This window comes from Vidua chalybeata, chromosome 12, assembly GCF_026979565.1.
Source record: "Vidua chalybeata isolate OUT-0048 chromosome 12, bVidCha1 merged haplotype, whole genome shotgun sequence".
Taxonomy (NCBI): domain Eukaryota; kingdom Metazoa; phylum Chordata; class Aves; order Passeriformes; family Viduidae; genus Vidua; species Vidua chalybeata.
This window is the reverse complement of record NC_071541.1, coordinates 14,686,951-14,710,647: the sequence shown is the minus strand read 5'-3', so window position 1 is coordinate 14,710,647 and position 23,697 is coordinate 14,686,951. Positions and strand designations below refer to the sequence as shown.

Sequence of the window (23,697 nt, the reverse complement as noted above, 5' to 3'; positions counted from 1 at the left end):
GGCACTTTGCCTCCCTGCCCTTCAATCCCAGTCCTTGGGGAAGGAAAACAACAAGCTTGTACTTCGCCCTGCTCCAATTGGGACGACAAGTGAGAAAACGGCTTCATCTGCTCCCAGGCACCTCTGGAAGGTGACAGACACATGTGCCGCCTGCAGCATCCTCTGTTTAGCGTTAAGATCCAAGCACAACCGTGCACACCCAGCCAAATGAGAGTCTGGGAGCTGCTGGCCCCTGTGCCACCTCCTGTAGGGTACACAGCACCCTTGCTTTGTTCCTGACAGAGAAGAAAATCCATGCCTGGAGATGGCTTTCATTCACAATGCCATCATGGGGCTAGCAGCTGGCTCTTCCTGAGCTTGTCCAGACAAGGTTCCACCTGTCACAACTTGTCATTTTATAAGTGCAGGAGGCTAGAGCCTAGGATAACAGGATAATAATAGGATAACAAATGCCTCCTCACTGTCTCAGGGGGTTTGGGGACCTATTCTCTGCAGCTTCCGTACCCAAGGTGAGCCAGCCCTACTGTCGTCACTGCCTCCGAGGAGCATTGCTCATCTCAACAAACTTTAAAGCTGCATCCTGACAGACCAAAATAAATCAATCAATAAATAAATCGTCCATCTCGTCTACTGGATTCTGCAGTTTATTTCCTCGGCGCTGATGTAAAATAGTTGGATGCTTAGTAGCTTCATGAGACTAATTATGATAAACGGCCCCATCGCTGCTAATATCCGGACATTAATTCCCAGATGGAGCTGCAGAAAATGTCAGGAATGGAAATGTCAGCTCTCTAAAAGGACCTGGCAGGTATTGAAGTGGGGACTGGAACGTCAGCAGAGGAGGGAGTAGGGGGAGATCTGGGAATTAGCAGGATGTCGGTACACATTTGAAAGCTATAATTCCTCTCCCTTGGTTGCCCAGTTCCTCACAGCAATGCCATAACCACAGTTTTCTTCACATTTTGCCTTCTCTGAGCTCTGCTCCCTGTAGTAAGGCAAAAGATTGGCACTCGCTAAGCAGGTGGCAATTTGTGCAGAAGAAGCTCAACCATAAGTTTTAGGAATCTCCTTCCCACTGAAATCCCCAGAAATGTCACCTGCTCTGCAGGATGGACACTGGGTGTGAGGCAGACAGGCTGAGAGGCAACGAAAGGTCACACCCAAATTCTGCTCCCATTCGCCTTTAGGTTTCATATCTGCATTCATATTTACAATTACCAGTTGAATACAAAAATATGATGGAAAATAGCAAAAAACTCTCTCGGGGTTTTTGTTCTGGTTTTGGGGAATTTTTGTTTGTTTGTTTGGAGAGGGTTTGTTTGTATCTGTTTTTTGGTTCATTTTCCACCAACGGTTTAAAATTGTTTCTTGTATTTAAAAGAGCTATTTATGGAGAATATTCCCTGCCAAGTGAGAGGTACTTCAAGGTAGATGGACCAGCCAGACAAATCGTATGAATGCTCAACTACTGACAGCACTGTGTCAACGATGGCAGGAAGTCAGGCTGGCACCTGGTGCAATAAATCAGCTGATGGACAAGTTCGAGAAACTCTGTTTTGAAGCCATTTTAAATTAAAAAAAAAAAGTTAGGTTGTGTTCTTATGGTGCAAAGACATGCACTGGTATTGCTGCTCTGTTCAGCCTGCTGGCTCAGGCCCCGTTCTGTACAGCATGTGAAACAGCAGTATTCACATGATCTATTCCAGCTTTTGGCACATGGTTCCTAGTGGAAAAAATCTGAACAGGTTGGGGATTCCTTGATCAGATGCCAGTTGGTTGAAAGAAAGGCTTTTCACAGGAGTCTGTTGCTGTTTGTCAGCAAAGGCTGGAATTTTTGCTCAAAGCCAGATCATTTCAACATTTACCTGCTGAGAGAAGATTTAACATCGAGCCCGACAGGTCTGGTTCAGACCGCAGACTTTAACCAGAATTCTCCACAGCCCCCAGCAAGTTCTCTTGTGCTAGGGAGCCAAGATGCCTCTGTTTCTCATGGAAAGCTTGAAGTTCCTCTGGAAGCTTCAGGGAAATTTTCCAGCCTTTCTATAAGGAGGCAAGTAGTGGGGAAGTAGCTGCACCATATTTGCTGCAGAGCTACAGAGCTCCAAACCTCCTGTGTATGTTCTGTCATGACCTGTCATCTGCATGAAATCTGGCCATTGATCTGTTGGGACTTCTGAGGAATTTAAGGGTCTAGTTCCAGGGGGTTTGGGAGCCAGAGGGTGGGATAATTGGGAGCACTGCTGCCACTAACCCTCTCTGGAATCAAGGTGCCTATTAAGTACATATGGGCTCTTGGAAAAATCTCCCAACTTACTGGGAGCTTCCTGCTGACAAGCTCTTTCTGTCAGCAACCCCATGGAGAACAAGGACATTGCATTTGAGGCAGTTCTGGCCAAATCAGCTGAACCAATTGTGTGAAAATGGCTACTGCAAGCTCCTCTGCCCACCACTGCAGAGATCTTATCACTGAGGCTTGTTTATCTTCTCCATTCCAACTGCTCCCTGCCTGTTCAGGCTTGGCCTGGTGATCTTCACTGTCAAATTTCTCCTTCTGGACAGCCCCATGTTTTTTGTGTGTCTTTCCTGGGGCAGTAACCTCTGCCTGCAAATTCCCCAGGGAAGCCTTCTGGCTGGGTTAATGGTGTGATCCCTAATGTGAGAGAACACACACTGGGGAGATGATGTACTGTGGCACAGTGGTGGAGGTGAAGGATAAAGTGAGCTAACAAGAACATCACTATTGGAGCCAAAGTCTCATTCGCTTTCTGAAGCAAAAACTGGCTGGAAAGTACAGAACTTGCAGCTACAAACTGTTCACTGGTCCCAGCCTGACTGAATTCAAGGTAACAGCCTTGTGTCAAGAGAGCTGTTGAAAGCAGCAGGAATATAAAGAGAAGCTGGCTTGATATCACCTCCTGCCCCTTCAGGAGAAATGCTGAGGCAACAAGAAGCTAGACCGTGTCCTGACTCTCCCTGCTTTATGACTTTCTCAGGGGTTTGTGTCTTGGGGCTCGATCTGAGGACTTTCTGTCAAATGTACTGTTAGCATTGTCAACATGTGGTGCTTTACTCTAGATTAATGCTGTATCTTGTGTGTGGGAACACATGTAGGTGTGGAGACAGAGAAATCTAGGGCCTTATTCTCTAGTGGCCTTGTGCTTTAAGGATCATTTACACTTTCAGCAAAATGTGTGTGGGGTGGGAATGGAAACACTGCTAAATCTGATGGGGCCTGCCACCCACGGTAGGGGGTAGGTGCAAGTGATGGAACAAAACAACCAGCACATCATCTCCAAGGTCCACAGAAGTCGGGATTTTTGCTATTTTATTCTTCCTCCCATAACTAAGGGGAGGCTGTTCTCTGTAGAAGTGAGTTTTGGTGTGATATTGGGTTTTCTGGGCTATTGGATTGGGATAGATGCAGGGGAGCCAAATGAGTGAAAGTGCAGAGCAGGAAAAGTGCCTCTAACAGCTCAGACCATGTACAAGAAAAGCTGGGCTCTTCAGTCAGAAAAGAGCCTCAGAGACAGAATGAGCCACTAGCATGTTTCACATATTTCTCCTTTCCAGTGCCAGCTCACATCCTAACACCTACTGAAACTGGTTTGATTCTCATGTCTGGTAACTGTGTGAGACATCTCTCCCTCCCTGTGAGCTCTGCTAACCTTTGCTCATGCTTTCATTCCAGTGGTGTGATAGGAGACAGGGAGAATAGTGTGTTCCTTCACCCAAAACAGCCTTGCACTAAGGAAAATACTGGGTAAGTCACTGACCAGTGTGTTTCAACAGGGACTCAGGAACCTCTTCTTGGAGAACTGTTTTCTTGGAAACTCAGCATCAAATCTGTGGCCTCAAAAGAGCCCACGGTAGAAAAGGAGCACTAAAAGGAACTGTCAGCAGAAAGACAACACTAAACCTTTTGCGCTGGCCCAGCTGGGCACAGGATCTCAGCTCAGACTGGTACGAGAAAGTGAAAGCACAGAGATGCTCAGCTGTGCCAACCATCACCACCACCACTTTGAACCTGCCCTTTGCAAGAGGGTAAGTAACACATTCCCCTGCCCGGTCTTCCTGGGCTAAAGCAGGACGCAGTGCCAGCACATCCTGCTGCAACACCTGGGAGCAAGGCTGTGGAGAACCAGAAAGGCCTTTTGAAGGCAGGTCAGGGATGGATCAGGCACGGCAGCACACGGGTGGAGAGCAGGTGGCTCACACACCTGTTTGCTTTCTGTTCTGGCCTGGTGGGTTTGTGAAGGCCCAGCCAGTCGAATCAGTGGGGCTTTCACCTCCTGACTTGCTGAAGCATTTTGTGGTGAACTTTGAAAGCCTGGTCCAAAATGAAGCCCAGCTGACTACAGGAAGAGCAAGACCTGCTGTGAATCCCAGCCCACTGCAGGGGGGATGAAGCCAGCACAAAATGGATGCATATTTTTCCCATGCAAAGGACAACGGGGCTCCACCATTGTTTCCTCTCAATCAGAGAAGCCATCTGGGATGTAACTCCAGGGAACTCCAGCAAGAGCTGTAATTATATCAAACATAATTGAGGCAAGCCAGCAGCGCTCCTTACTTAAGTAAAGCTATGAGGCCAGCAATATGACAGAGGACATACACCTGGGAGTTTGTCCAGCATCTGCTGCTTTCAGTGGGGCTGGGAGCAGTTCAGCATGGAGTGCAAACCCACCCAGTGACCTCCTGTGAGCACCTTGGCAGCAGCTGAGCAATGCTGTGAGGGAGCTTGCTTATCTGGAGAAGCTTGTGTTTCTTGCCTGAGGCTCTGCCTGCCCCACCTTTCTCTGTCCAAACCTCACATCCCCTCACTTGCAAATTTTTGGATGGCACAAATGCCTCACCACTCTCGACTACCAGGCCCTTTACCCCCAGCAGGTACCCAGGCAGGGACAGGAGCCAGTGCTCTTGGCCTGGGCACTGCTGCCTCCCATGGCATGCCCCCCATCCTGGTGCCTCTTTTGCCTAATTCTCTGCCTCCACACAAGGCCCAGCGGGCATCCCTTGGGCCAGCCTGACAGCTGTGCTGTCCTGCCCCTCTGGCCCTGGATTCTAGGAGTTGCACCTTTCCCAAGTGCACAGCTGGGAAGCAGCAGGATTTACTGTCAGCTTGGACTGGGCCAGCAAGCATTGGGGGTCTCAAAGGAGCTGAGAAGCGGCCCCTGTCTGCCCGCCTGCCACAGCTCTCCTCCTGCAGAAGCCTCCACTTATCTCCTGTTTCATCCTTTCCTCCTCCTCCTGTGCCCTTTTTACTCCTTCACTGTAGATCTCTTATGGCTTGGGTTTTTCTCTTTAAATCCTTTCCTCTGTGCTTTTCCACCTCCTTCCTCTCCCCCAAAATAATCCAGACCTGTTCTTCCTCACTCCCCCGCAGGGCTGGCACTGCTTGTCCCTTCCCCACCATTCCCTCTGTGGGGGACCAGTTTGTCAGGGCCTGTTCAACAGGACTCAATGCCACTTTTCCTTCTTGTAGGGATGACGTGTTCTCCAGGGCCAGTAGTCCCCCATCCCCACTCAACATGATCTTCTAGCTCAAGACTTCCATGGGAATCAATCCAAGGTTGATTAAGACAAGTCAAGGTGCAGCTCTACATCAGCACCCTGCCTTGCCTCCACTCGTTTTGGGGATGGGATGGAGGAAGGATCTGCTGGACCTTCCTGGTCAGTGGCCGGCAGGGTTTGCAGCCAGCTGGTGTGGGAGGTGGCAATGGGACAGCAGTCGCCCAGTCCCTCGCCTTCCTCGCATGGCGAGTGGGGGCTGTCCCCAGCGGCACTCGGTGGCGCCTTGCTGGGATGCCGAGCACCGTGGGGCTGGCAGCCCTGGAAGGCACGGGTTGCTGGGTGGCTCGGTGGCACTGCTCCACAGCCGTAGCCTCTGGTGGCAGCTCCGCGTTGGCCCTAGTGCGGTGACTCAGCGGTGACTCTGAAGTGGCAGCGGCGGCTCTGTGGTGTCCCCGTGGTGGCAACTCAGAGACGCCAGCGGCACCTCCGTAGTGGTGGCTCTTAGGCTGCTCCAGGGGCTCTGCGATGTCCGTGCGGCGGCAGCTGAAGTGGCAGCGGGCGCTTTGCGGTGTCCCTGCGGTGGCTCTGGGGCGGTACCGGGGGCTGTGCACAGCCCCGCGCTGGCAGCTGCAGCCTGGGGCACACCCCGCTTCCCCAGGGTAGCGCTCCCCCCCGGCTCGGGCGTGGCGTGGCCCGCGGCTCGGGCCCGCGCTGCCCCGCGCCTCCTCCGGACCAGCCCAACGGCCCGCGCGGGGGGGGGAGCGGCCGTCTCGGGCGGGAGCCTTCTGCCCGCCCGTGCTCCCGTGGCAACGCGTGCGGCGTCGGGGCGGACTCGGGTCGGCCGGGGAGGACTCGGGTCGGGTCGGGTCGGTCGGTGCGTACCGCCCGCGGGCAGGGCCGGGCAGGGCCCCGCCGGTCCCCGGAGCGGCGCTGGGGCTGCGGGCTCCGAGGAGGGGCTCGGGGGCTGGGCCGGGAGGGCGGACGGGCGCGCAGGTGTGAATCATGAGGGAGTCCCCTGGTGCGTTCAGCCCGCTGGGAGTGGCGAGCAGGGCCGGGACTCCTCGGAGCACTGGGAGCGGGGTGTCCAGCGGCTGGTGCCCAGGGTGGGCGCTGGGAGCAGCTCCTGGCGCTGCCCCATCTCCACACGCCGCACGTTAACAGCCCCTGGGCTGCTCCTGCCGCACCCCGGGGTCTTTCAGAAATGAAACCTACGGCAGCGTTTGTTTCACCCGCGTTGCGCTTCGTCAGTGACACAAACATTGTTGGGGTCACGGTGTGAATGCCCGGCGGGGTGTCCTGCGGCGCCCACCGTGGCTGCAGCCCCAGGCCGTGCCGCTGAGCCCCGGCTGTAACGAGCACAGGCGGTGCTCCCGGTGCGGGTGTGCTTGCGTGGTGCTTTCCCGTGGAGAAAAGAATGCATTTAAAAACCCGGAGGAAAATCAATTTTAAAACTCTGCAAATTGTTGGAGGGAATGGGCTGCTATAAAACTCGGAATTACTTTCAACTCGCATTTTAAAGTAGAAGGGTTTTGAAGTGCGGAATAATGTTTAAAGGAGTTTGTTGAGAGCGCATCACCTTGTCTGAGCTCATATTGCAGGGCTTAAATTATAGGAAGACGGAACTTCTGCATGTTGGTGTCCAGATGGTCTAGTAGCTGGGATTCTGGCTATGCACAGATAAATAGATTTTAGATAAATACTAGATTTCACTCTGCGGTTTTGCTTAGGGGTTGAACGATATTTAAAGTGCTATTCTCTAGTTCTGTTGCAATTTTTAGCCATTTTAAACCTTATTTGAAAGAAAAGAGTCCCGTTTTGTCAAAGCTTTGAATCAAAGAATTGAAGTAGAGGCAACAGATCAAAAAGCTCATACCAGACGTTGAGCAAGACATGTAGGAGTTTGACTCTTGGATGTGTAAAGCCTGGATTTACCGAGAAATTGTAATTATAGTTTTGCCACAATGACACACAGACGCTGTAACTAATGTTGTGTCAGCAGTGCCATAAGAATATGCTCTCACTTTGAATAGTTCAATTTAGCATAATACATCGTACCTGGTATATCTAGGAAACATGCTTTTCAGGTGTGAGGGAGCATGACTAAATTAAACAGAGATAGGTGTCTCAGCAATCAGGAAAAGATTTTATAGCTAAAGCTGGGACATCTTGGTGCCAGCCTGATGTTTGCCAGCAAAGAACAGGGAGATGCTCCCAGGTGTGCAAGGGAGGGGAGAAGGGTTACTGAAGAGGGCGGAGAAGCTGCTTTCAGGAAGACATCCCACCTGCTTGCAATGAGGTGCGCTCCTATTTCCTCCACCTTTGTGCCCCTCCTTGTCAAAGGAGAGCCTCAGTCCTGAGGAAAGTGCTCCAAGTAGGAAAGGATTGAAGGCTGTGAATGTGGCAGGTGTCCAGCCTCCTGCCCCCAGCTGGAGTGTGAGGGGGCACTGGGCAGTTTCACTGCTCTTCTTCAGGATCCCTCGGACAGCCAAGGAATCCTTGAGCACAAGCTATGTGGTACCATCAGCAACTGCTGTAGCAGAGCTGGCTGAAAGCTTGAACTGCCGTTGTGTTCTCGCCCTGGCAATCCCTGCCAAGCTCTGCTGCCCAGGGATGGGGGTCTGGGGTCACCCCTGGATGGAGGGAGGGGAGGACAGCCCTAGGTCTGCATGCTGCACATTCTTTCAAGGCAGTTGGAAGCTTGGAAAGAGGGAGCTGCTCTGCAGTAAACTTCTTGACTCAGCAGTTAGGCTGAGCAAAAGAGACAGGGTCTCTTCTCATCTTTGAAACCAGCCTGGAGACCATTCCTGAGAGGTGGATGGGACCAGCCAAACCACCTAGCTGGAGGCTAGCACTGAAGCGAGCTCCCCACCATGCTCTGGGAACCTCCTTGTTGGAAAACCCAGACATCCCAGCAGCTGGGGTGGCAGGAGAGTAGGATTCCCTTTGTGCTTAGCAGTTCTCCCATATCCACATCAGCTTTAGTGCTCTCTGACAAGCTGTTTTACTGATTTGTTTGGGGGATTGCTGGGAAAACTTTGGATGCCTGGTTTTGTTCCTTATTTTAAGTGGTGTATGTCAGGTTTTTTTGCAATTGCAAACACAGGGACCTTCCCTCTGTGCAGCTGGGAGAGCATGATGGATGTTTCTGATCTGAACACCGAGTAGAGGTTTGTTTTATTTTTACATAAGTGCTCAGGGCGGACTTTATTGAGGTGAGAGTGAGTACACAGCAAACAAAGTAGCAAAGAATTAGGCTTGCTGTGGGCTGTCTTGGTACACTTCTCCCCAGTCATGGAAACTTGTCCATCATGGGCAGCAGCCATGTTATTTTGGTTCTAGGCAGAGATTGCCAGTTCTGCTAAATTGGGAATGGGTTCAGTCACTCACCCCTACTAAAGGTTCAGATGAACCTTGTGTCCTGGAGCTGGCTTCTTTAATTGGATGGTTTTAGGATTCTGGTGGTAAGAGGCAAAAGTACAGCAAGTCATGTAGGCACGGTGTCCCTGCTCCCAAGGAGAGGATGCTCAGGTGACACATCAGGAGAGGCACCGCAGGGTCGTTCCACCTTGCTGCTGTTCTCCGAGCCAGTGCAGCAGGCATGAAAGAGTCCAGCAGTGATTCATCAGGAATCCTTGGATCTTGGCTGATTCCAATCAGTCCTGCTGGGCTGCTAAAATAGATATGGCCAGAGCATAAAATAACTAATAAAAACAAAATCCTCCATGGAAAATTCATTCTTCAGGGTGTGAGGTTCCAGTTGCCATGCCAAAGCAAAGCTGAGAGGAGAGAGATTGGAGATTTTCTAGCTTGAAGGAAGGGAGGGGGTATTATTGATCTCATCTCCCAGGTCTTTCCAATCTGTTCGTTTACTCCATTTCACTTAAAAGATTCGCATCATGGTAACCTTGATTTATTATCTGATTTCTTTTTTGATTCAACCTCTCAAAATTGTGCACTGGCTTGAACCTGCAGTAATAAACCAGCACAGTTATTCCCTCTTATCTCCGGCATGCATGTAATGCTTTCTCTGCTGTACCCGATTCATTCTCACAGACAGGCAGCAAGGTGAAATTTTGAAAAGATTGCCCTCTCTCATCAAGAGTATAGAGTGAGCAGAGTTTTCACTCCATTCAAGAGCAGAGCAGAGAGGGCATGGCAGGAAGGGATCCAGTGGCACGGTCTCTGGGTCAGGCTGGGACTCCAGACAAGTACTGTGCCAGCTGTGGCCTTCAAGACAAGGCAAGATCTTCCCAGAACTTAGCTGTGGAAAGCTGGAAGACTCCTACTGCAGAGGCTTGGCTACCAGAAGTAAAAAAGATCCTAGCAAGGGTGCAGGAGACAAACCACTAGCCAGGTTGGGCTGGATGAGGAGTCTGGGTATGAACTGATCAGTTGAGCATGAATTGATCAGTAAGCTGTATTGGCCTTGGAGTACCTTTGAGAGACACCATGGAGAGCTTTGACTCATAATTTATAGGAATAAGCTACACAGGTATGTGTACATCATTATATCAGTGCATGCATATGCAGGCTGGAGGGGTTTGTGTCACTTTAGCTGTTCTAATTAGTTACAAAAGTCATCTCTGTGTTTAGACAAGCCTGAAACCAAGGGTTGCATTATCCTTCTGCCAGAAGTCTGAGAGCTGTTCTTAATTGGTATCTCTCAGTGCACAAAGGTTTTTATAAAATAAAGCTGTACAGCTGTGATATTTGCCTGGACTTGCGTCTCCCAAGGTGGAAGAGCAGAAATTATTTGTGAGCTGAGCAAAAATATCCCCTGCAGGAGGAGAAAGATGGGAGCTTCTGGCAATATTTTAATATGTGTTAGGTGATGCTTAAACATCTGTCATAAATTATTTAAATGAAAGAGGCAGACTTACACCTGGGAGTAGCTGTGTTGATATCCTAGGCTGTAGCCTACTCCCCCTGGAGTCAAGTGTGACTGGGTTTTTAAGGGATTTGGGTGCAGCAAAAGTAGTACTTCTCTTCTAGTCCCAGTTTACTCAAATTCTCCTGGCAGCCTTTTGAATGCTGCCACAGATCCGGGAAGCCCCTGCAGCTTAAGGAAAGCAGCTTTTCTTGTGTATACTGCTGGTTTTCCCGCTCCAAAACCCATCTGGAATAATAAAGCGATCTCTTTCTCCAGGGTTAGTGAGCCATTGAGGCAGCCACATGAGTCTGATGGCCCCCAGGTCACGAAGGCAGCGGTTGGTATCCAGCCAGGGGATCGAACCTTCCCTGTTACCCACTCATTGTAGCAAGTCAAGGATATCCAGCACTGTGGGAGGGTGTGGAGGAGTGCCGAAGATACAGTGTGTGACAGGCTCAATGTCTTTCCATTCACAGGAAGCCCAGGGTTACGTCACAGCATTGTTCTCCTGAGAAGATGGAGAAAGCAAGGAAGGATTTGAGGAATTTTCTGAGTAGGAGCCGTCCTAGTACCAGCAGTGAAGCTTCTGCTGATGTCCCTACTCCAGGAACCTCCAGTAGCTTGGGGGTAAGTGCAAAGAGCAGTCCTTCCTCCAGCACTGTCCTGAAAGTAAAAGACTGATGGTAAAGCTGGTGTAGACACATACAGGCTTCACTCCAGGTCCTAGACCTTCCTTTGCTCAGAGGCCTTTGTGCAAGACCTTGATCCTTAAAAAGTGAAGCCATGAGGCTCATCATGGTCAGAGTAGTGCTGCCTTCCTCTGTAGCTTGTGACAACACTGTCACAATTGTTTGGATGGCAGTATGGCAGGGCAGGTTTGTGGTTCTGGTGATATATGATAAAATCCTAATGATTGGCCACCCCCAGTCAACATCCTAAGCTGACATCAGGCTACATGCTGCTGGGAGATCCCCTGCCCCTGTGCATTGGGCTGAACTTTTCAGGTATTTGTGTCTCTGAGCCTTTTCTGACCATTACTTACAGTCTCAGTTGTCCTTAAAGATCTGGTAAAGTCAGTCTTACAGTCCCACTTTGTACCTCTATGACCCCCACTCACACTATGCCACCACTGTGCTCTGACACTTCCCTCACATTCCAGGGTGCTTCTGCTGGCCCCCACGTGTCCCAGTCTTTGGTGAACCAGGCATACCAGGAGCAGCACACCCCTAAAGGTAAATACACTGAGAGGGAGCGAGGTGGGGCAGAAAACTGGGCCATAACTGTTAAGGTTGCCTATAGTGGGCATGCTGGGAATTAGGCTGCTGCTTCTGGGTTTGTGCTCTGCTTTCATTTTCAGTGCTCAGGAATGGTGCTGAGTTGCTTGAATATCCCGTGAAAAGTGAATGTCGTTTAGAGGTGCAGCAAAGTGATCTGAGTGGGTGGTAAAACCCTGCTTCCTTTTCTCCTGGATAGATCCACTTCCCCCAGGGTTCAGGGTGGGCTGTGCTGGTGCCTGTGGGAGTTCTGGTCCTGCTGCCAGGAGAACACTGAATTTGCATGTGTTTTTACTGTGCATGGAGCCAGCAGTGTCCCTTTCCTGTGAAAATCGTAGAGTATCCTGAGTTAGAAGGGACCCACAAGGATCATCAAGTTAAACTCCTGGCCCTGCACATGGCAACCCCAAAAATGGGACCTAGCTGTGAAAGCTGTATTTGGGATTTAGGTATAGCCAAAATCATGGCCTTCCCTCATTTATTTATTCTGCACCCAGCTGCACCCCAGAGCAGATTGTTCTCCCTAGATGCAAGGGCTCTCTGTGTGTACAGAACTGCTGGTGCCACCTGCTTACAAAAACTTGTGTCATGGATGCTCAAATATAGGAACAGAGAATGGTTGAAGGTTTGCCAGCACTCTCCTGGCCCCTAGAGCACTCCTGGGGATATGGATCATAGACTGGCAGTGGGTGGGAAGAATGTGTGTGTGTGAGAGGATTTTAGAGAAAGATGGGAACTGTATATACCACCCTCCTGTGCTTAGATGTGACATTTATTTTCATGAGTGAGGACAAATGACTGCTTCCTCAAGTGAATCTTGACAAGCTAGACTCATCTTTAACAAGTGGAGACAGAAGTCTATTTATGATCTGCTGCTTCTTCAAGGGGGAAGAAGCCATCAGGTTGGAAATGTAAATGCAAATGAAACACTAAGTATTGACATAAATAGTTGATAGTGCACGAAGTGCCATAATGGATGGTGCCACGGATTTGGCAACAATAAAGTGACTAAATTGGAACAGCTGTGCTCCTTGACAACAAATACAAATCAGGGGCATTCTGTGAAGACCCTAAGCAAGAGATGTACACAAGGCTAAAGAGCTGCATTTTAGGGGTTCCTCAAAATTACATTATGAACCATGCAAGTGTTAAAGAGCACATGCATGCCAAGCTAGCTGCCCTTCCTGAGGGAGGGAAGTAGAGAGAGAGAGAGAGAGAGAGGAGCCAGTTAGTGGCTATTTCCTTTAGTCTCTAGGCAGACAACATACAGCTCCAAGGGTTCAGTCAGGGGCCATTTCAGAAGGACAAGGGAATGACCTCTTAGAGGACCCTTCCTGTAACTAACCATCCTGAAACGTGTCTGGCTTTAGTATTATTGGCTGCTCTGCACAATTGCTTTGAAATCAAGGATCACATCCATGACTCCAGAAGCACATGCAACACAATGAACAGTTGGGTTCAAAGCTTGACATTCAAAATACCCAATTACAAACCAGAACGTTAAGTTTCTCCTTGATAGAGTGTGAAAGTTCATCAAAGGAAAATCTCTCTCACTCCACTAAAATCTATTTTTAGTTCAATGCTTAGCTCTGTCTAGGGAATAGTGCTTTTTAAAGCTTGCATGCAATTACTTAATTTAGGTTAAGCTTCAAATTCCCAGTTTGCTGCTGTTCTATTATTTGCAACTTGTTTAGCAATATAAACAGTTTGGTTTATTTATGGGGTAAACGACATGGTTTAATTTCTGCCAGTTCTTGGAAATGTATACTTTTTGCTTAGTCCAATTTTTTGTTGAAAACATTTGGCCAAATGGTGAGATTGTTGGCTGTTTAACTAATTTTTTTCTCACGCCATTGCTGATGTGAGTGGGTGGTTTGATTGAGCAAAAGCTGAAAAGAGAGAGGTTTGTCCCAAGGTTTGAATAGGCACTTCAGGAGACAAAGATGACCTGTGCAGCTTCTTTTCCCCTGTAATATTCATAAACCATTCATATCACCACCTTGACCAAGTTCCTCCCACTATGACTGACTCTGGGTCTCAGGACCCCGCAGAGAGGCAGGGGGATCCCATCCCTTTCTGAGGGTGATGGAAGCTGTGCATTAGAGACAGTAATTGCCCACTATCATGTAGAGAGTCTATAGCAAAGCTGGGAATAAAACAGAGCTCCTTAGAGCCAGGTCAGTGCCATGGCTCCCAAAAATCTGCATGACAGTAATTTTCAGTTGAGTTTTCTTCTATGCCATTATTTTGATATTGGAAAACCATAATCACATATTGTAGCAGGGGAAAAAGGTCTTTCTTTCTGTTTCTAATTTGATGTCTGCTTGATTTCTCTTACAAATCTAGTGAAGTAACTTCTGCAGACAACCCAGTAGACAGCAGAGTCCTCCTCTGTATGTGAATGTAAAGCAAAGTGATGCCTGGTGGTTTCAGGTGTGTTTCTCTTTGTTTCTTAGTCACAAAGTTCAGGATGCCTGGGAACTTTAAAAGTCTCCTGGAGAAGCAAGTGGTTGGACCATCCACTGAGATCCTCGCTGAGTCAGATTTCCCTGAACAATCATTTAAGCCCAAAGTGCAGATGCCTTTCAAACGTGTTCCAGGGCAAAACCCTCGGAAGGTTGAAGTAGAGAGGTAAATAACCAGAAGGTGGCTAGAGGCATCATTGTGGAATGGACACAGCAGATTAGGGTGTTGACTTTTGCTTTCAAGACATAACATGTCAAAAATCCTTAAGAAAACCTTATCCTGTAAGGCAGTATTGTCCAAAGTGGGGCGTGCATGAATTGCAGGGGGTGCAAAAGACAATTCACTGGGATGCGGGAAGAAAACATTGGTTTTTAATAGTGTTTATACCATCTTTTTGGCACTCTTTTTTTAATTTCTGGTTTGTGTATGCTCTATAATGTATTAGTACCATAGTACAGTATATAATTTATAGACTGGAGTAACTGATTGTTCTAGGTCACTTCCACTGAATTATTTTGTGCTATAAATGAAGAAATAGATGTTGATGCAATGTGTACTAAAAATGTTTTTACTGATAGGGGTACACAGTGAAAAAGTGGAGTTGTAGGCATGGGAATGCTTATAGGCACATTAAGTGGTTATTTCCTCTTCTGATGTAAACCAGGAGGAGACGGCTGTATCTCACCTTTGATATTGCTGAGCTCCTGGCCAGCAAGGGGATAGACTCCAATCAGCTGATGCCAAGGCACTATGACCCTGACAATATGCCACCTCTTGAGGAGACAAAAGATTCTGTGTTTCCCATATACCTCCCATTAAAGGTAAGAGAGCACATTTGGTACTTGTGATCTGTCTCATTGCTTATACCACAGGAGGTTTCTGAGAACACTTAGCCACTATTGACACAACAAGCAGCAAAACAAGGAAATGCTTTGGAGCTGGCTGGGGCACTGAAGGGTCTCTACAAGATGCCGAGCATCTTCTGCAGGGTGCCCACAACTTCTGTCAAAACAAATAATCATTGAAGGTGCTCCTCACTGGCCTTTGTGTGTCCAAAGGAAAGGTGTCTCATGTTTCCTTCTGAAAGCAGTAGTCAGCAGTATTGCTGCAGGAAACTTCTCCAGGTGTTGGTCTGTTTTCCCTAGGAAAGAGCTGGAGATACAAATACTGCTGTTTGGGAGAAAATTGTCGACCAAATTTCAGAACAACTTTTGCACCTGGACTGATTTCCATATTTTGTAGCCCATTTAGGAACTGCATGTTAATGTTTTCCTCTAATGAAATTTTTTATTGGGTGTTTTCTTCTTTCTGAAGTAAATCTTAATTTTACTCATGTCCTTGCTTTTTAGGTATTTGACAATGATGAATTTGACTGTCGAACTCCAGAAGAGTGGATCTCACTAGGTCTGGAGCCAGGATCTTCTGATAGAAAGCCAGTGCCTGGAAAAGCACTTTTACCTACAGATGATGTACTTGGACATGGTAATACATGAATCAGTTCCTGCTAAAGCAGGGCAACACTAATGGTTACAGGCCCTTTCAGCAGAAGTGAATGTGTAGATTCTGATGAGTGTAGCTCTCAAAAGCCATATCTCATATTGGCCAGGCTCAGGCAGTCAGAGCAAGAGACCAGAGTTTTCACTGACTGCCAGTCCTGCCCTGGACCGTTTCCACCTTTTTAGAAGTTGCCTTTGCCTTTGGCTTTCCATCAGCACAGACAAAATTTCTCTTTATTGGTGCATAGCGGTCTTCATGGAGTTAGGTAACTTGCACACAGTATGTTCTGCCAGTATTTCTCTGCAAGTGCAGGATCAGAAGATGAGTTCAGACTACAGTGAACATACAAGTAGTAAACCTGGGTCAAATTAAGTGACATGGATATTGTTTTCCAATCATTTGGAGCCTTCTCAATGAGAAGGCATTACTAGGTACAGTTGTACTGATGTCCAGCTGTGGCTGCAGCTCACATTAACACATTTGCAGTAGCTTTAAAGCATGGGAAATGGCATCTGCAGCTCTGGAGCAGCCTCCAGAGGCTTGACTGTCTGCAAAACTGAAGCATAAAACATAAGCTCTGTGTATCCTTGGGCAGCCAGCACGTGATGGCTGAGTTTTGCCTGCAGCTGTCTTGGGGAATAGCACACCTGATCACTCCTCAGGTTGAATGGACGGCATAATGCTGTCCTGACCTGTATCCATATTGATATCAATATAAATACATATCTGTCTGGTGTGTGCAAAACGTTGAAAATTCTAAGCTGTAAGACCTAAGTTCATTATTTAATTGGTCACAGCAGAAACTCTGTGAGATTGACTGAGATTCAAATGAGTAAATGGATTTGACTGTGGCATCACCACTTGGATCAGGAAAGTCCATTTGCTGTAGCCTCTAGGAGAATGGACTAACCCTGTTTTAATCCTTGGCTCTCTCAGAGGACCCCAAAAGCCAGGAGTTGATCTACAAGTGGATTGATGTTGGTGTTCTGGATTATGACAAGGAGACAGAACTCTACTTAGTCCATAAAACAGATGCAAAAGGTCTGGTGCGTGATGAAGAAGGGAGACCAATCCTCAATGGAGGAATAACTCCAGAAGGTGTGTTTCAAATAAGGTCTTTTGGGACCTGTCATATAGTCTGAGAGCCAGTTCATTACCCATGCTTGTCCTAGCTGGAGATGGGAAGGACACCAAGAAGTCATTTAATCCCTTTCACTGTTATCTCTCTTGATATGTGTCTGTTTAACTTGTCTGAAAATACCTCCAGGGAAGAGAACTCTACATCTTAATTTGATCCTGTTTGAGGTTTTCCCTTTGTAGACACATTTCTTTTTATTCCTTCTCCCATCCTTCCTGCCTCCAAGAAAAGTAAAATGTTGGGCTTTCTGGGTCAATGCCATTTTGAAAGGGAACGTGGATAGATTAAAATGAAGTACCCTTCTCCTGAAAGGTTTAGAGATGCTCCTTATCTCTTGCTGTCCTCAGCTTTGGTCCCTCATTTTGATCTCCTGCAAGCAACCCAATTATCCTGTCTATCAAAAAGCTGCTGTCAGCACTGCAAGCCATTCTGAGTTTTGTTTTCCCTGCAGCCTCTTGTAAGCTGTACTTTGATTTCCCAGGAAGAGCTCCGTTGTTGCCATGTCAGTACTGGGTGCCACGAGTTTGCCTGCAGTTCCTGGCCGAGGATCCCCAGGTGTTCGCGGAGCGCGTGGCCTGCGCCGACAGCCTGCGCAAGAAGACGCAGGGGCTGCTCATGTACCACTTGTACGTGGACTGCATGCCCACAGAGGGGCTGGACACCATCAGTGAGAAAAGCCTGCAGAGGGTGAAGCGCTTGGCTATACACACTCACAGACTGAAGGATGAGAAGAGGTAAAGTGCCATGTACACGTCTGGGGGCTCAGCCTTCAGTCTGTAAACATTGTGGGATTTTATAGGGCTACAAAACAAGTGTCAGTGGAGGCAGGTCTTGAGCAGCCAACTCACAGGATGGATCATGGAGAGACCATGGATCTCACCTGCCTTCCATTCTGTGCGCAAGCACACCACTCTGTTGCCCAGAGTGGCATCAGAAGGAGGCAGATGGCAGCCCCAGGGACGCGTGTACAGGATGGGTGTCTGTCAGTGTTCCCAGCTGAAGTAGTTTCCATATGCAGACCCACCAAGCCATGCTTACAGCTGCAGTTAAGTGGCCTTCAACAGCAAGAAGGTTGACAAAAATGGGATGGCTGACCTTGCTGTCCCCCTGTGCTTTTGAGGAACAGATCAGTCATTGCTGTACTGATATGCAGACCACCAGTTGTCTCTAGAGGCCTGGCTGTTGTCTGCTGGTGACCCTTCTACCTATTAACAGCTGCTAAAACAAATCAAAAGAAGATCTGCAGAGGGGAAGGCAAATAGAACAGGAGATCTCCACCTGAATATAATGGAGTATCTCTTTGTGATGCAGTTCATATTGGGGATGCATTTTAATGTCCCTGGGCTGATGAATCATGAACCACTGATGGTGTTGCTGGGAATCAGCCGTGACTGATTGCCTTGCTCAGAAATAGGAAGGTGTGAGGAGCTGCATGGTCTGCCGGCCTCAACTGGAAAGTCGGAGAGTAATTAGTCTCTGTGAGCAGAAAAATAGGGATAAAGAAAAGTACTCTGCCTGCTTGAGGTAAAGGATGATGATTTCCTAAGGCAAATGGAGCAGGGTTTCAGCACTTATGTGAGTGTTCTGGCTGAGGAAACGGACAAGAGGCGTTCAGTAGGAGACAAATGGGAGGCCAGCTTGGATAGCCCAACTTTTCCAGAACTGTCAGCTACTTTCTCTAGTTAGTGGTTATTTCTCCTTCCCTCTGTAATGTTTCTACCCAGTGGAGATGTTGCTTTGAACTGAAGACACTTACAAGTGCTACAGTCCTAATCCTCATTCCTTGCTTGCCTCTGTCATTAAAAGTCCAGTTGATACCTTTGCTGGCTGCAAAGGTATTCATTGTCTGCACAATTCTCCTGATGTGTGGAATGGTAGGTGGGTTTCTGGGTTAGCACATTTGGGAGGGAGGGAGAGAGGAGTGGAGTTTGCAGTAAAGCTACAGAAATACACGTGCTCAAACACCACGGGTTCTCAGTGTTTCTGTGTCTTGTAACAGCATGTTAGACCAAATAAGCAGCCTGGAGAAAGAAGTGAAATTAGAGTATAAACACACCATGAACATGGTCAGCTTTGACAGAGTCGTCGCTTCCAAACCCCAGATGTTTTCTTTTGTTACCCTTCCAGATAAAGAGGAGAAAGAAGCACCAGAGAAAGGTAAGGGGCACGGTGAAGCAGTTTGCATTCAGTGTGGTTACCTCTTGTCTTTGATAGGATTCCTGGTTTGCTGTAGGAACTCTCAGGTTCATGGTAATGATTAGAGCTCACAAGTGGCAGCAACAGGAGATTATGTGAGACTTTGGAGTATGTCTCCTCTTTTTTAGGGTATATTTGCATGTTCATGTTACCTCAGTATAATATATTAGAACTCATCAGCTAAACTGCAGTAACTCTGCAAGTGTACCCTTAATGGCACCAAATGTTTGGCAGTGTGATTAGCTTATCACTGTGCTGGGGCTGACTGCCTTGCCTTTGCTGTGCCCAGCTAGGAAATGCCTCAGGTGTGGAAGAGGACTCAGGGTCCTTTAGAGTCCCAAACAGGAGGAAAATGGCCCCAGTAAAAGATGTGGGGGGAGGGGGTGGGGAGCATATTTTGTGCACTTCAATCTTCCAAAAGCAGGAAGGCCTTGAGGTGCCTCACAAGTGGCCTCTCACAGATGAGATGACTCAGCTGTGCCTTGGAGCCTCAGTGGGAAGTTTCTTCAGTTCCAATGTTCTATCCCATGGAAACTTCATGAGCCAAAGCCTTGGGAAGGTCAGGCACCAAGACAGCACCTCAGCCCCTAATGGGAGGCTGCAGAAGGTCTCTGCTGCAGAGCAGAGACTCTCTCTTTCATCCAGCCCTCTGATGAAGCCGCTGCATTAGAGCAGAGTCCTTTCCATAAGTTCTTCCCAAAGGGACCTGTACTCTAAAAATAGAAGCTGAAATGGCTGTTGCAGGCCATGACATTATTTCTTTTTTTTGGTGTTAGGGCTCATCTCTATCCCGGACTATCCTTTCCATAAACAACAGAGAGAATTCAGCTTTCTCTCACTCCTGACCAGGCCAGAAGTCATCCATCTCCTTGCACAGGTACAAGATGAGTGCAACAAGGCAGCTGTCCTGTCTTTGTTTAACACAACCATAACCAAAGTTGTCTCTCTGGAGGAATTTGAAGAGATCCAGACTCAGACCTTCACTCAGGTGAGCAGAGGTGTGAGGGATGAACACATGGAGCAGGCAGCAGTGCTGTCAGTGTGTATTAGACAGATGCAGCAGCTGCAGATTGATCTTCTGGAAACTGATGAGCTGTCAAAGGAGACATCATGTTTGGGGCAGGGAGGAATTTGCATATGCTTGTCAAATTTATTGGGATATGGGGAGAATGGGCTGAAAGAGTCATAGTGCCCTAGTTAGGATCAGCCAATGCTGACCATGCTCTTAGTCATGTGTTAAACAAGTGGCCATATAGGGCTGCAGCCCCTCCTTCCTCCACCTGGTTTATAGGAGATAGGAGTACTGGTTGGCACTCAAAAGTTTCTTTTTTTTTTTCCTTTTATTTCTTTTTCTTCATTTCCCCATCTATCCAGCTGCAAGGCACAAGATCCTTGATTTCTCCTGAAACACTCATGGGGATAATGCTTTTCTACACTCTATGTTCTTTATATACTTAATGAAATTACTCTGTTTGCAATGCCAATAGAGAGAGTAGGACAAAAATTTGCAGCTCTGTGGTAATTCCCACCAGAGGAACTTCATGTCCTCAGATTGAGGGCAGCACATTGCACCCTGGATGTGGCCACATGGAGTAACTTGCATAGGGTTGCACACTGAATTAGTGGCAGAGAATGTGTTGGTCCTTCCCAGTCCCATGCTGTTTCAGCCAGGCAGTGTTGCCATCCACTCAGTGACTAAGGTTCTTTTAATACACACAAACAGCAAGCTGCCTGTGGAGCAGAAGTGACACTTGGTGGCATTTTAATAAATTAAAGTACTGCAAACTGCTGCTGCCCTTGGCTTCTTCTGCTCTTTCTTCTCACTTGTCAAGAGAAGACAAAATTCTGTGCTTTACTCATCATACTGTCTACACAACTTTTTGTGAGGGACCCTGACACAGGCAGCTCCAGGGATGCTGCTCTATAGAAAAGAGGAAGGAAAGGAAACATTGTGAGTAAAATAGAGAATAGAGCACTCCCACTTTTTAATATCAGATTTTCTTTTTGTGGGTCTTCTGTCAGTGCAGGAGATATATGACCAGGTTCAGATGCCACATGTGTGTGGGGAGGGTTTGAGAGGTATTTTTAGCTCCCACAGCTCTGAGAGAAGAGTTTCCTTTCACAGCAGAGAAAGGTCCAACAGCCCCAGTTAGTAGCTCACCTTGCCGTACTGTTTTCCCATTAGTCCTCAGAGGATTACTCAGCTTGCTTCTTTCTTTGCCCTAGGTTCAGGAGTTTCTCAAGGACACTTGGATCGATACCATAAAGACTGCGATTAAGAGCAGCCTTGGAGATGCAGGCAAATGGTTCAACCTGGAGGAGAGTGACTGGGATGCCTACCAGAGGTCCAAGCTGTGTAAGCTGATGCAGCGCATCAGATTCATGCTTCAGGACTCTCTGCGGTACCTGGTCCAGAACTCGCTCAACAGCTTCACCCAGTTTGTGCTGGATGCTTGCCAGAGTGTCCTGAATTGCTCAAAGGACATGGAATGGGGAAATGACTTCACCAACAGTCCCTACATGTAAGAAAGAAAGAAAAATAAGGGATTGAAAGAGCAGAAAAGTGTAGCGTTGTTGTCTTTTTGATACTGTTCTGCAAGCAAGTTCTGCTCTGTGTGGGGCCTTTAAGCTGGGCAGTTTTCCCTAATCCTCCACCTGACATGTTCACTGGAGTATGGAAGAAGGACACAGAGCTGGCTGCTCTGTTAGCACAGCTTTCCAGCTGCAGTTAGTGATATGGAGCAGCCCATCAGAAACAAGGTCTGCTGTTTTGATGTACTGTTCTAAAGATCAGCCACCTCCAGCGTTCTTGAGGGAGCAAATGGTTTTCTGGATGCCAGGAAGAATACCAGGAGCATGGCTGCTTAATTCCAATCTTAGATGAAACCTCAGAATTAGAATCTGGCCTGGGATCTCTAAAGAATATCAAATTTAGGTTATCACAGTGCCTAAAATTTGATTCCATTGGCTAGTGATTTAAGGATTTTTGCTTTTTGTGCTGTTAAAGAAGGAGCGCTTAGAAATGGAAAGCCAGAAGAAAAGGAAAAAAAACCCTGCCACTCACATGAGGCCTTTTACCTTTAAATCAGTGGAAGTCTTGACACTGACTTCAGCTAATCCTGAGCCAGGCTGGTCATATGCAAGATTAGAAATACTAATACAACTTCCAGGAGGTGCATTTTAGGAGTATATTGGAGATGCTGAATGCCTAGTTTGAAAAACACCTGCAATTTTTCTGTAAAGCAGCTCCAGTTCTCAAGATAAGGTTGTGACTTTAGGGGATCCTGATATGTCATGATTGATGGTTCCTTCACCTTTGATAAAAAAGAGTTCTCAGTGTCTTTACTGTTAAATTGAGAACACAGTGTTTTATATCTTCATCTGCATGAGACAGTCCTCTTCTCTGCTTTCCTTTCCTGTCCAGGAGGCATTTTAGTATCAGCACCAGAGCAATAGAGTTGTGTATCGTATTCTCAAAAAACATCCCTGTTCTTTCTTATCTCTTCCCACCACAGGCCTCAAAGGAATCCACTCTTTGTAACAGACATTGAGCTAGACAGCAGTGGCGTCCTCTTCAGCCCCTCTGTGGAGAGCTTTGAGACATCTCTCATTTCTCTGTTCGACAACGGAATCCTGGCCACTCACAGTGTCCCACAGCTGGAGCAGGTGAGCACTTCTGCATCAACAGTGATACACCTGTGCACGTGTCAGTGCATTGCAGCTCAGCAAAGACACCCCTGAGCTTGTCCTGAGGGAGGGAGGTGCAGAAGTGGGTACTTGGGAATTCAGTTAAATTAATCTGGGCACAGCACTATGCTCATGCAGTTTTATTCTGATAGGATTTCTTCAGTGTCCCCAGCCTTGTAGCTCTTTTGTCTGGTGGTTGTTTCTGCTTTGGTGCTGCAGGTTCTGTGGACATATTGACACTCTGGTTGCCCTGAATGCATGGTGACTGGTAAAAGCAGACTCATAAAGGAAATAGCACTGTTTCCAGTTTTGTTTGATGCAAGTCTCTTCTGCATATGCATCCTTCTGTCTGCTGCTGTGAAAGCCCTGTCTCCTTAGATCCTCATTTTTTGGGGAGAAGGGCACATAAAACTGATCAAACAATTCCTGACACAATGTAGAAGTGTGGACTGCAAGAGTTCCCAAAGGTGCCATCAGGGATTGCCTTGCCTCTCTCCTGAGGAGGTACGGTTAGCTCTGTTTGTCCTGAAAGACCTCTCTCCTTCCTCTTCCAGTATGTGTTGGAGAACATGGATATCACAGGCACCCCCATGCTGGAATCAGTGGGTTTGCAAGAGCCAGAAGTAGAAGAGCTACGTGAGGCTCTGCGCTCTGCCATTCAGAAGACTGGGATCCCTCTCCAAGCCTACAGCAAGAGATACGAGAAGTTCTTAGAGATAAATAACAATGACATCAAGTACTTCCTAAAGTAAGTGGCTTCTGACAAAACCCCTGTGACTCCAATGACAAGCCTTTGTAGAAGCTGTTGTGTGGATGTGCTGATGTGAGAGTGTGGGGCTGTTCTGAGACCACGTGCCTCAGATGTGAGATCAGGCCCCTGCCAGAGGCTGCCTTCAGTCATGGGTGACAGTCCATGCTTTTAGAGGACATTGGTGGCACTGGGAATTTCTTCCTGTCTCTGACAGCAGTCACATTCCTGTCATGCTCATCAGTGTAATTGGAGATATTAATGGCCCTACAAACGAATCATCCTGTTTGAGAATCAGTTAGCATACTTG

At 47.7% G+C, this 23,697-nt stretch overlaps 1 protein-coding gene across 1 annotated transcript in view; it reads left to right on the top strand.

Annotated features, from left to right (window-relative positions):
• Nucleotides 1-6,350: 6,350 nt before the first annotated feature.
• The window catches only part of DNAH1 (dynein axonemal heavy chain 1), a 71,988-nt gene continuing 54,641 nt past the window's right edge, over nt 6,351-23,697 (top strand). Inside the window, exons 1-13 of the mRNA XM_053953839.1 lie at nt 6,351-6,385; nt 10,858-11,008; nt 11,541-11,613; nt 14,112-14,286; nt 14,786-14,942; nt 15,471-15,603; nt 16,555-16,716; nt 17,238-17,490; nt 18,756-18,913; nt 19,729-19,940; nt 21,179-21,474; nt 22,468-22,618; nt 23,194-23,387. Of these exons, the coding sequence (XP_053809814.1) occupies nt 10,898-11,008; nt 11,541-11,613; nt 14,112-14,286; nt 14,786-14,942; nt 15,471-15,603; nt 16,555-16,716; nt 17,238-17,490; nt 18,756-18,913; nt 19,729-19,940; nt 21,179-21,474; nt 22,468-22,618; nt 23,194-23,387 (2,075 nt within the window). The 5' untranslated portion in view covers nt 6,351-6,385; nt 10,858-10,897. The remainder of the gene's footprint in view (nt 6,386-10,857; nt 11,009-11,540; nt 11,614-14,111; nt 14,287-14,785; nt 14,943-15,470; nt 15,604-16,554; nt 16,717-17,237; nt 17,491-18,755; nt 18,914-19,728; nt 19,941-21,178; nt 21,475-22,467; nt 22,619-23,193; nt 23,388-23,697) is intronic.